This window comes from Rhea americana, unplaced genomic scaffold, assembly GCF_003343005.1.
Source record: "Rhea americana isolate MKP2758 unplaced genomic scaffold, rheAme1 scaffold_298, whole genome shotgun sequence".
Classification (NCBI taxonomy): domain Eukaryota; kingdom Metazoa; phylum Chordata; class Aves; order Rheiformes; family Rheidae; genus Rhea; species Rhea americana.
Genome location: NW_028186421.1, coordinates 461132 through 474720, shown reverse-complemented (window position 1 = coordinate 474720; position 13589 = coordinate 461132). Strand labels below are relative to the sequence as shown.

Genomic DNA, 13589 nt, shown 5'->3' with positions numbered 1-13589 from the left:
CCATAGTTCCACCAAGGGTTCTTGAAGAGTCAAGGTTTAAGTGATTAATTAACTCAGACCAATCAACAGATCCAATTATTTGCATCAATAAAATCAAATAACATGTAACAACAGTTATTTTTTTCTATTAGTTTGGGAAGCCCAAAGAAGGTGCTAGGCCACCTAGATCATATCACTAGTGTATGATGGACAGAGAATCAAAATGAGATTAACTGGTCTCAAAACCGCCAGAGTTTGTGCAGCTCTGTTCTCTGCAGATTTTGTTTAGGATTCTGGGATTAGCAGAGACTGAAAGCATAGGCATGCTGAATAACTTGCAAGTTTATGCAAGTTTACTATCAGTGAATGAGTATTTCCAGTCGAAGTCTTTATTTATGGTTGTCATTTCTGAATCTGATGATGGTGGACATCTTGTTCAAATGACTTTAAGGGAAAAGAGAGAAAGGGGATCAACAATCAAGTAGTGCAGGAACCTAGTGTGCTTAAGCACCTTCTGTCACTACTTTGGAGAGATGGGCTCCTGCACATCAGCGCAAAAACAGCTCCCATGCTGAGAACCATGCTCCTGGGAACCTGTCACCTCATTGCCCATGGAGGCCCCAGTAATGTTACCTTCCTGGCATGAGTTGAGGCTTCAGGGGACGGCTGAGCCTGCTCAACAGCCACCTGACAGCAAAGGGTTCCTGCTGTGTCCCTACACTGCCATGGTCTCAGCCTCTCCTCTGCTGTGACTTTGAAATTCCCCAGGCTCTGTTGGCACAGGCCAACTCCCTCATTTTGCCGCCATATTAGTTTGCTGCTGTGTGTGCCCGTGCGCCCAAATGGATCAGGGTGCGATCGGACAAGGGCCACAGAAGGCACAGAAGAAGGGGTGGAGGGCAAGAACAGTACTATACTGTGTGACCAGCCCTTACAGCTTAACTCACTGTGAAGCTGCATCCCAAGTTAAGCATCTCAGATAATGTGAGCATCCCACCATGCTGCCATCAATTTTCAGTGTGCTTTGCTACACCGCAAGCATGGCAGTGTTTGATTCATAGTCACACAAAATCACTAACAGACACTAAACAGAACTACATAATGCCCCACACTGGGAGCAGAAGTAGCCAACTCTGGACAGCAGTGGATCCTAAAGGAAAATGCAACATTAAAGATTCAGAGGAGAAAAAGGAATAAAAGCAGACAAGAAGGCTTTAATCTAACTGTGCGGTGAACCAGTCATCTGCAAGGACACTGTCAGCCTCTGCAAAGGTACAGTGGAACTACTAGCACATTGTCAGTGCTTCTATCTTTAGAAAACTGTTTAATCTCAGCATCCACTCCATCCTGCATGACAGCACTGGAGGCCCACAAACCCTAAAAATGATTATTCTTCACATTAAGTAAGGGGAACTGAAAAGCTCTTCCTAACCTTTGGTCAAGAATACTTAATCAAAAAAGCACTTGGCTTGGTCTTGCAAAAGCATTACAAACATTTCAAGGCCCTGGTACAAAATTCATTTATTCGTCATTAACCTGGCAGAGATGTAAAATAAACCAGAAATAATTTATTCAGCTATCCAAGAAAATACACTTCTCCACAGTGACTGTAATTCAGCACTGTACCCTGTCACATAGAAATGCTATTATCATGCCCAGCCCAGCACAAATTAACAAGAACAAGTCACCAAGCACACAGCATCAGTAATTATAATAAAACCAAGTACAAGATCCGCACTCCTGCAAAGTGAAGTGGATACAACTGACATCACATAACTCCATGGCTGGAGCATGAACTGAGAAAGCTACATTAAAAACTGGTTTTTAACATAAAGTCTAAGAGAGTATATTTTTATACTATGAGGAATTAAAAGTATTYGTAGGAAAGGGTAGGAAAGGTTAACAATTTATCCCTGCCTTTCTTGTCTGTCCTGTGCTCCACATTAATCATGGAGAGCTTTATCACAGCCTTAAAAAGTCAGAGTGTCTGTTCATGTCACAGAGCTTTCCATTTGCTCTCATTTGTGACTGACATATCAAACTCTTTTAGTTAAGGCCCCTTATTATCTAGGAAACTAGAAGAGGTTTCTTCTTTTCAGCCAAATCTCTCTAAAACATATTCCAATAAACTTTCTTGATACTAATATATGTTTGTTATAAACAACGTAACTGCACAGAAACAGTCCAGACATGCAGTAACTTCAGCTCTTCATGGTGTGACATGGTGCACACTACATGTTTACTCACTGAGATAATGCAATAAGGTGCTAACTATCAATTCCCTTTGCAAAAAAGTTGTTATCTACTGCAAGTGAATTTCATTTGCTCCTTTCTGCATCTGCTACTTACACAAGACCAAGTTCTATCACTGTACAAATGCTGAATAGTTCATCAAATCTAATCTGAGCAATGAACAATACCCTTTGCATGACCTCCAAGTACAAGCAAAACACTTGTGATTGTTCTAAACACAATGCAAGATCTTCTCAGTCTCTAAAATATCTATGAATTTATTGGAGATAGATAATTGGAGAGGCAAATTAACCGGAGGCAAACCATGTATCTAGTCCAAAGGCAACAGTCTGCATGGTATGTGTTTGTGCAGCATGCGGTATTCTGGCTACATGGCTGAGTAGTCTTGACATGTTGGGCACTGTTTCTACTGCTATGCAAAGCACAGGAAGAGTCTGAGGCTCTAAAAAGATTGGTCTAGGGTCTAATTTAACAGTCCAGTTGCAATTACAGTATCTGTACTACTAACCCAAAATAAAACTGTGACTGGTTCTTCTTACACCATATAGGAATAATGTATGCTGTTCTGTGACAAGTATCAATCAGAAAATCTCAAGTAAAATGGACCTCTTAACTAACACAAAGTCTACACTAATAAATTAAATGTGAAAAAAATATTCTCAGGGACTCAGGCCAGCTAATTCATCTATGTTAGCAAACCCCTCCTTGCCTCCAAAACAGAATGGTAGTTTTGACTTCAAAACTGCTTAATGGGAATGGTGCCTGGAGAGGTTAATCCCAAACTCTCTTGAGGGGGGGGGAGGGGGAGGGGGCATGGGTCCAATGCCTGCCAGAAGCCTCCTAATAGTTTAACAACATAGACAAGCACACGCCAGTGCCTAGGAGCACTGTCGAGCACCACTTAAACGAGTATTATAGAGACAGTTCAGGTCTCTGGGACTTACCTTCAAGGGACAACATGAAAACAATTCCAATTTGACTGAGTCAGGAAGGCAACTGGAAACTTCCTGGACAGATTAATTTACCTTGTAGTGGGCAAATCATCAGCCTTTACTTCCCAAACTGTTCACATATAAATGAAGTGAAAATTGTGTGGCACTAAAAATGAAAATCATGTACCCGAGCTTGAGAAGGTGGAGCTAGCCAAGACAGAAGAAAATAAATGGCTGGGGGAAGGAATGGAAAATATTTATGGAGATCTTTATGTCATAAGCCTACTGAGGTAATGATGTGCCAATCGCTTAAGAAAACAATGAGAAGGAAGAAATCCTACACAGTCACAACTATCTCATTGCACTATATTAGTCTAAAGATGGAATGAGTTATAGTCCTATCTGAACACAGTTGTGTCTTAGTCTGGATGAAGCATGAGGTGCTTCTCCTCAACCCAGGATTCTAAGTTTGCATCACCCGAGGGACAAGTACATCACTTCACGCACCTTCCACCTACAAACACTCAGAGACAGTCTACATAAGTGACTTATTGTGCAGCAGGGGCTCTTCCTGGTGCAATTTGTCTTTGATTTATAATTGGCATGTGGCAGTAGGCACTCACATGTACAACATCCTCTCCCTCCTGGTGGAACCAGGGCTGACATGACATCGTGCTGCAGGCCATCATCCTCACCACTCCCCTGGCAGCATGGGTGCAAGGTCTTCCAGCAGCCAGCCCTGCACATAAGCACCACCCCTTGCCTGGGCCAGGAACTGGCACAAGCTTCGCTGCTGGTGAAGACAAACATGGGCATGTGGTGTTGGAAGCATAACAGATCATGGCAAACCAAACCCTTGAGCTCACCTCTCTCAGTTACCAGCTGATAAGGCAGATGTACCTCTGGACTCAACAATGAGGTCTTTGTTTCTATTAAAAGCCCTATCGATGCTGAGAGGCCCATGTTCTCTTAGTGATAGCGTCCAATCATCCAAAACATCAAATATTTTTTTTTAAATCTTATTTTGCAACAAATTGACTTTATTGCTAATGCATAATTCCGGGATTTATGGACTGTTTTTCTTGGGTATTAGCAGTAGTAGTATTGGATTCTGATATTATCTTGGAAATGGATCAAAATGCTGAATGTGTCTCAAGTAACAGACCCAGAACCATAATGACTGACTGTAGTATTTTTAGGATTATTTATATGACTATAAAACTGCTATAGGATAAACTTTCAAATATTACAAATATTTCAAATATAGAAATGCTCTTACAAAGTATCAGTTTAAAAATCTATTTTATAAAGTCCAATTCATTTAATTAGGATTTTTTTTTCAACAAGCTATCCTCAATGACAGGAATATTGAATGCTCTTTAAATTTCAGTTGAATGGAAATTTAGTGCTACAGTGGTAAAATGACTTTTTGGTAAGCAAAATACCTTATATTTTATCTGACTATACAAGAAGGATAAAAAGGACAGTCTATTTTTGAACTGATCATTCAACACCCTCAAAAAAAAACACTGAAATTCTTTTTATAACAGAAACTGCTTATTATAATTTTGAAGGGTGTTCTGCAGTAAAACATATGTGCAATAATATACATGCAGCCATAGTTAGAGGAAAAACTGCTTGTCCTATCTGCCATAAATGTTAATGTGATTATTTCCACTGAGGCTGATATTTCATTGTCTTTTGTTCCAGTATGTTGCTCCACAGGTATTCTAGGACAATATGGAAACTTTAAACACTAGAATTGCACAGAATTTCAGTGATCATAGGTTCTTTTGTCATATGTCCTCATACAGGAGAGGAGTTGAGCTGATTATAAAAGGAACTCTCTTCTAATAATGCTTAATGCGGTTTCCTTATCTGTAGTCACATATTGATAGGTGTTTTGTCAGGTGAGAAGCAGAAAAAATTATAGGGATGACAGTTCATTTATCTAGTGCCTGGTCCAGCTTATACCTGGTCCAGGTTGAGATACGGATCTGGGATGGGAGGGATGTGTGCAAAGTCATGCCCTACTGGGACTCTGGGAACTGCAGCACAATAAGCACTAGCTTATTGTTCTCMTCTGGAGTTCAGCCGGACCTTAGATAGGAATACAAGCAGTAAGAGGGGTTTAAAAATAAACCTTGGTCCTTCAAGCACTCRTTCACAAAATTAACATCATTCACATGAGTGATCCCATTAAATCCCATATGACCCATTATCTATTGGCCATAAACTTAAAGCACATAAACTATTTCACTATCACTAACCTGGGGAATTTGTTCATCTATGCACCCTAAGACAAATTAAAAATGATTTAGCTTTGAATTAATTACTCCTCTATAGCTCTTTTCATCACCTTTCTCATGTAGGCAAACCTTAATGTTTATACAATCAAGTTCTTAATTGAAAATGTTCACTGCCAGTTTACACAGCTACCACATAAGTGACTATTGCCTGTATTACAGGTATTAACAAAAATAGAGATCTTATGTCAAAATAATGTAATGATTATAATTTAAGACACAAAACATGATTAATGTCACATATTGCCACCATCCTGAGATTGTGCTTTGCTATGATTAAACCAATAGTCAGGAGTTTCAAAATTTCCCAAATATATGTTATTTTGCATTAAAAAATCAATGTCAAAATTCAGAAATGTAGCAATCACTATGTCAAAAATCATTTCATTTTCTTCCCAAATGTAAAATATTCCTCTATTGTAATAATGCAGTTTAATGCTCACAAAATCACATCAGATCAAATCCAACACCAGACTGCTGAGATGTACACAAATTCTGTCCTTAGGATCATCACCCTGTAATTAAAACAATAAAACATGTTACTGATATTTCTTGCATATTAGGAAAACTACTTGTTATATTTGAAATAAAACAGTAGCTGAGTCCTCTGCGTACGCATCTCAGCATCTGCATCTGCTTTTTTAGCCTTATTTCAGATTGCAGTCTGTCTGTGACATTTCTTACACAGTATTATAGGCACACAAAATTCTCCAGGGTGGGCAGGATTGCTGGTGACTGATCTAGCTCGAGTATCCGTTCTTTGTAAGGGAAGACTCCTTCATTTGAATACCCCACAAATGCTCATACTTACCCCACCTGCACCATCCTCTTCAGTTTTCCTAAGCTAAACAAGGCTGGGTCTAACCAGCATCTGGATGAACACATCCACTGCGAATCTGAATATAAATATATTATACTATATATTATAGTATAATATACTATACAGTCTATATAGTGGACTATATAATCTAATCTAATCTWTTATATTAGATTATAATAATCATGTTTTAAAAGATTTAGGGAGTGAAATGCTTCTATTTCTTCAGCTGGCTAATTTCTTCTTGGGAAAAAAAATTAAGAAACAGCCCCCTAAAACTGTAAATATTTTTCATTTGATTTAAAATTTAATATCCATTTTTCTGTGCAACTTATATCCACTTGTTTTGTCTTTAACACTATTCTTAACACCAAAACATAGTTCAGTGGCTGAACACATGAGCAAAGAGAAGTGTTTGCTTAAGAGCTATACTGCATGTGTAAGCAGAAGACCTATTTTTCAGCTTTGGATACATCTAATAATTTCAGGCTGGATACTATTGGTCCAAGCCAAGAATAGACTGAAACTTGGCTGTTGGATGCCACAAGTATAAGAGAATTCTAGGAGAATTTAAGCTCATGTAAGTACCCTATTGCTATAAATAACTTACTTGCTTTACCAGCAATTTTCAACATAAAAAAAAATGTGCATACACTAACAGAGTTTGCAACAACACGATTCTCTCTGACAGTAATTCCTGAGCAAGTAAATAGCCAGCCACCTGCTCCACACAGTGCCTCCCAGCTAGCTCCACCTTGGCTGGAGGGCTGCACTGCTTCTCTTCTGTCAGACATAGATGCCTTTCGTCCACACGGTTGGAGTTTAAAAGCTCAGATCCAGTTTTCACTCTCCAGGTAGCATACACTTGCACTCAGCCTAAGGTTCAGCAATTCCTACTCACTAACTACCAGCATCTCTCTTCTCAACTTCTCCTCCTTCAGTGCTTTGCACTCTGATGACTGAGCAATACTCTCTGCCTCCACCTTAGACAATCTCAGTTTTGTTTCTGTCTGCTCCCTTCTCCGAGCAGCTGCTTTGGGCTGCTGTGCTGGATGCCAAAGCAATGCATCCTCATCTTCCCTGCTGTCTCCTTCTAGCAGGCATAAAACCTGTTACTTTCTTGGCAGACAATATTTGCATTTCAACCAGTCTTCAGGACAACCAGATTTTTGCCAGACTGATTAATTTATCATCTGACAATTTTTGTAATTATTTTTTTCCATCTATTTTTAAATAAGAATCAGGCCACTTCTCCTCCTTGAGCCTCTGTTTACTTGAAGCTAATGACATGACTTTCAGGCTTATCAGGTTAAACCAATGAGCAAACAAGACTTCCTTCAGCTGCAGGACCATCGCAGAAATGATTCTACAATTTAATACAAACATTACTATAGATCATTACTATATTTACTATATTTCAAGATTTTGCTGATGTCTCATTTTCTCACACTTTGTGACAGGTAAACATCTACTTTGAGAGACGTGCGTCTCTGTTGAGCACAACCATAACAGTGCATGAGTGGATATTAAGGCAGATAGATAGGTTTCTTACACTGTGCAGAACCAGTTCTGTGGGACTCCCACTTCTGACCTTGCCCACTTCTGAGCAAAGGTCACCTCTTCAACGGCATGGATGGAGTTTATCAGCAACACTGCCAAAATGATTCATTGGGAGGCAGGGATGTTCTCCCTGTGGTGGTCCAGTGCCTGTTACCTGCCTGCAGCAGACAGGTGCTTGCAGCAGATCAGCTCCATTCACATCTTATTTAGATGTGCCAGTGATGCGTGAAGAAAGATTTGCCTGAGACTTTTGTGGGCACCCGGTGGTATAAGGAATTTTTCTCAACTACCCACATAACAGGAGAGAGGGGAGCAGAGAGAAAACTAGAAATGAGAAACTAAAAAGAAAAATGAGATTATTAAATTTTTAGAAAAGGTCATCTTCGCTGAAATATATCTATGATAGAATTCCAATTATCTTTAATAGTTAATAATAGTAGTAGAATGGTAGCTCACATTGAAAGCATTTCATTTCTTTGTTTTTAAAGTGCTAATTTCTTAAAAATAAGTGATTAACATGGTGAGGAAAAAAGTGTTAGGGCAGCACAAGTTCTCTTTCTACTTGTTTTTTCTTTACAGCTTATTCTGCAAATTTGGCCGCAGAAGTGATTTTCGGTCTGCCAAGCATGGACAGCATTTAATTAACCCATACAGATGCTTAAACATTTTTTTGGCTTCTATCTGCTTCTTTCTGGATAAAAAATTCATAAATGATTGTCTTTCATTTTCTTAGCTAGTGTAGTTACTACAATAAAAATTACACAGTACAGCTCCAGGGATTAATATTACAGGAAGAATAAATACAAGGGAAACTGCAGGATGCAAACAGCTTAGCATCTAAGTTACTAGTAAGAAATGCATTATGTATTTCTTAACCTTTCCAATGTGCTACAATCTTTTACAGGCAAAAAAAAGCCTAAGTCAGCCACATGAAACGATATACACATACACCTCCTTCTATGTCATTTCCTGCCATAGACTAGGGGAATGGATTCACTAAACGGCCTCTAAGTCTCTTCCAGTCTTGCCTTCTATTACTCTAATAATACTTGCAAGGAGTTTCCTTTTCTATTTCTTAAAAAAACCCTGAAACTGAATAAATTGTACCTTCTTGCCATTAGCAATCTTATAGTTTATAAATTTGCAGTTTCTGATTATGAATCAACTATGAAATGTATCTTTGACAGCATGTTTTCTAATACCATCAAAGGCTATTTTCAAATTCACTTCATAACCTAACTAGAAGAAAAATCCTTCTTAGCTTTTGAACTCAAAATTTTGGGCTTGAGCAAGCTGATGCTATTTTTATATATTTAACTTGAGAAATACAGAATTGCATCAGTCCAATTCAAGCATTATACAAGAGTAGTAGTATGATACAATTCACTTCTTGTTACATTAATTTGCACCCCCTGGAAACACAGAGTTCTGGAAGGCAAATCTGAAGACAGTATTCTGAACTGGGAATTTCTGAGTTACCTTAGACGATGAATAACTACCTATACAAACAGGTCTTATTTTGCCAACAAGGCAAGTCAGGCTGGAAAATATGCAAACCAATCCTTTCAAAGTCATCTGGGATCTGTACCGAGTGAGTTGGCTCAAGGTCAGGAGCCAGACTGCACTACATTGAGGCAACACACAGAAGGTAGAGCTACAAGGGAGATGGGAGAGTGTGAAAGGACGAGGGAGAGGGAATGACACTTCATTCTGTATTTGTCCAGATTCAAGGATGCCTCAGGGTAAAGTCCACAGCAAAATCTGCTGCAGTGTACAGCAGCTTCCTCATTGCTGTCTGCAAGCCGTTGTGAAGTCCCATGCTGCAAGAGTGAGCTGTTCTAACCTTATCCTTTGCTAATGAGAGGGAACAAGGCTACATATACAAGTTACTCCTTCACAGGGCAATCTGAATCCTTACTTTGGCCTCTATATACACCTGGAAAAGCTACAGCTGTGCCAGGATTAGGCACTTTCTCTTGTAGATCACAATCTGTGATCACCTTAAATAAAACAGTTCACAGAAGCAGCTGTTTCATGGGAACTGATACCAAACCAAACACAGATTGGGAGAGAAATATGCCTGAGATGAGGAGACACTGTTAACTGATAATGAACTATGGCAATAACATGTGTTTAGCTATGCCCTCTGTCTAAAGTTAACAATTAGAGAACATTTCTCAGCTCTGTGATACTTCACATTTCTTCAATAAACTCCATCTTTCACTTACTTATGGACACAACGTTCAGTGATTCTAGGGAAGAAATATCTCTGTAAGGAAGAATAGACCCAGAGTGTTTGCAAAAAAAGAAGTTTTGTCTTGACACATTACTTGAAGACATTTTATGTGGGAAGAATGTGACCTACCTTTTTATTCTGATCTACATTTACCAAACTGCAACTTCAAAATGCCTTTGCCATGAAGCTGAAGGATCTGGTTGTATTCTTTGGGCATTGCATGGAAACCTGGTTTAGGCAGTTGGTTGTCATAATAGTGGTGGCTAATTGGCATCTTCTCTGTGGATTTTGAGAAAGGCCAGAAGCCATATAGCTTCACATTTTCACACAGCTCAAGAGCAGCACTAGTGATCATAAAACCAGATGACAATCGATAGGCTTTCACACCCTTAGTTCTCCAGAACTGGGCAAGACTTTTCAGGTAAGTAGGGTGAAAAAATATTGCTCTCTGTTTTGCTTTGAATTCTTTAAGTGTTTGATATACTTTAAAAGAAGTAGCGGTGTTGCTTCTGAAAGAAAATGCTGGCAATAAAAGGAAAGCATCTCCRTAGACCGCAACGTTCTCCAAAAATTCTGTCTTCTTTTCATTGAGTTTGTTGTATCTGGCAAATACAATATTTTAGGAAAAGAGTGAATGAAATGTACTATTGACATAAGTATACTACAGACCAAACAGCATGACTTTACATCCACATGATTTGTGAATTCAGCTCAATCGCACCAGTTCAGCCTGTCTATATTGCAACTGTATATCAACCTGTTATATGTTTTCATACTTCCATGTGCTGATATGAAAATCTGACTTTACTGTATAATAACAATACACATTATAGAATTGAGTTGGTAACATAGGAGGTATTAGAGGAGATCAAATCCACTGTTAATGAGAGCAGGACCTGTTTTCAGAGACGATCAACTTAAGCTTCAAAGGAGAATGCAAAAAAATCGTATTCATACTTTCTCAGTATAAAAATACATGCACTATGGTATGTATTGTGTGTATTTTTGAAAACTATTTCTTACATGAATAAGTATATGATAACCCATCTTCAAATCCTGGATGTCTGCCTTGTGTGGAAATAGGAGTACTTGCTCCTGCATGCTAGCAGTCTTGGAGAGCAAAAGGTCAGCATGTGTCCAAGATTTGCAAAAGCTTAGCTGGTTTTGATAGACTTGTTGAATAGCTGAAAATCCTGACACACCTATTTATTTCCCTTGACTTCAAAGGGAACATGTGGATGTTCCCTCAAGACTTAGAGGCCTGACTTCACAAAGAAAATATATCTTATTCTGAGATACTTCAGTTTCCTAGCAGTCAACAAAAAGGCTCATTTCTCTCTGTTGTATAATTCAGTGATTCTCAATACTGACTAGTGAATTTCCAAGCGTTATTCAAGAAGCAATATAAGACACAACAGTGTCACTCAGCTCATTTCCTATATAGACCCTAGGTGTCTGAATCATCTGAACATACGGTGCTTACATCCACTTTGGGATTCAAAGCACTTAGTCCCTTTTTGTTGGTAGTTGTCTGTCTGAGCAGGATATATTTGCCTTTTTTTTAAGGGCTATCAGATCCTACTTTTCACAAAGTAGCCCAACAGTTACAGTAGAAACTGGAAGATGTGGTTTCATCTCTTCTTGCAAACTGAGCAGATTCAAATCCTCTTCTCATGCAACATTCAGTTCGAGAAAGTGGACAGCAACCACTGCTATTGCCATTCTAAATCCTCACTAATGGAGGAGTTACCAGTTGCCTCTTGCACAACTTAGGCAAGGAGTGAAAAACATGGGTCCACCTCCCTTCTCAGTCTGAAGGGTTTAAACTTACAGCTTCTGCTTCCCAGAGAAGTGCCATTGCCACTAGACTCTGACACAGACTAAATGAGAGCCTTTCAGCCCCTCCTGGTACGCCTGGGCCCCTGCTCCGAGCATGCCAGTCAACAGACAAAGCAAGCACAGAAGGCCTGAGGCTATAGCTGGGGAGGGTGACTGAATGGTGAACTTCTGGCCTCCCAGAATTATCTCTATTTCTGCTCAGTGTAAAATGCACAAAGAGCCTTCAGAGCAAATTTCAGACCTCTGCTCTCCTTTCTTAGCTAGAAGCTTTAATGACTCAGCTTCATCTTGCTTTCCCTTAGAGCTTCATTACTTTTAGGTGCAGAGTAGTCCAGCTCCATTAGGACACATAAGAACCGTGCTTCTTTCCTCTGCATTGTATGCCTTGTCAGGTATGTTTCAAAAGCTAACATAACCTTAACAATCGTACTATCAGACTAAGCCTAAATGCAGAATTAGAAATTAAACTGATTAAAATCAGAAAAAGGTCTTTTGAGAAAACAAACTCAGCTCTGTTAAATGGTGCCAAATCACGTCCCTCTCCTTCAGAGCGTTTACAGTTTCCTCTGAATATTTAAATAATTAAAATGCTCAAATTCCAAAGTCCTCACACAATCTCATTTCATCCTCACACAGGCTTAGCTCCTACTTTCTTCACTATAACACCTATTAATGCCAGTATAGTATAATTTGACTTAAAAGTAAGTGTAGGTGTGACAGGACACCATGATCAAACCCAGAGAAATCATGCATCAGTTCAATAGTCACCAATGAAGCTGAGTCACTGGACCAAGTTTTCCTTTCTCATGTTCTTGTACAGCCCCATTAACGTCAATGAGCTAATTCTATTTTGAGGAGAAGCAACAATTCATCTCCATTTAAGTCAAAAAGGGCTGGGTAAGCATCAAAGCAGTCAGTACTCACTGCAAAAATTCAAGCTGTCTCCTTGAATCAATGACAAACACCTGTTAGTCATTTCTGTGCTTACTGCACTGTTTCTTCTTGCTTTTGAGCTATAAGAACTTTGCCCGGTGTTGTCTATTTGACAAATACAGATATGTCAAACAACAATATGCAGTTAGATCAATAAGCAGTAAATAATATCCCATAGCAGTCCTTTTCATAGATAAGCTGCAGCTCCAGACTGCTGAAGATGCCAGATTAGTCAGCCTAGCTTTAGTAGATTTTCTTTTCATCAAGAAGGTGAAAAGAAAACTTTGCTGAGAAAAAAAGTGGGTGAGCAGCTTTGGTTCAGACTGATAAAATGAATTACAGAAATTGGGCCTCCATTCAGGACTTACCCTTTTCCAGAATACTAAGAACATGTGTTTATAGTCCCACTGGTTGAATTGGACACACTTTTCCAAGTTTTCCTGWTTTATGATTATAAGWCCTTTTGTTGTWGTTGTTGTTGTTGGGGGTCGTAGGGATTTTGTAGGGGGAAGAGGGCTGGACTTGCAGTGATCGATTTTACTCTTTCATAAGGTGTGAACTGGTACCAGCAGAGGCACCTGCTAATCTGGATATTGTTGCCTCCTTTTTGTTATAAAAAGGCTGTGTGTAATAGATTTCCTTTTAGACTTGTACATCTTTTACGTGAGAACTAAGCCTTACCAATGAAGTAATCTCTCTGCACCACTCTCTGTGCTAATATCCCAATGGATTTT

The 13589-nt window shown here is 39.1% G+C and overlaps 1 protein-coding gene across 1 annotated transcript in view; it reads right to left on the bottom strand.

The window, feature by feature from the left end:
• Positions 1-4468: 4468 nt before the first annotated feature.
• The window catches only part of ST8SIA6 (ST8 alpha-N-acetyl-neuraminide alpha-2,8-sialyltransferase 6), a 39866-nt gene continuing 30745 nt past the window's right edge, over positions 4469-13589 (bottom strand). The window contains exons 8-9 of the mRNA XM_085309424.1: positions 10213-10685; positions 4469-5985 (exon numbers count right to left, since the gene is read on the bottom strand). Coding sequence (XP_085165550.1) covers positions 10217-10685 — 469 coding nt within the window. The 3' untranslated portion in view covers positions 4469-5985; positions 10213-10216. The remainder of the gene's footprint in view (positions 5986-10212; positions 10686-13589) is intronic.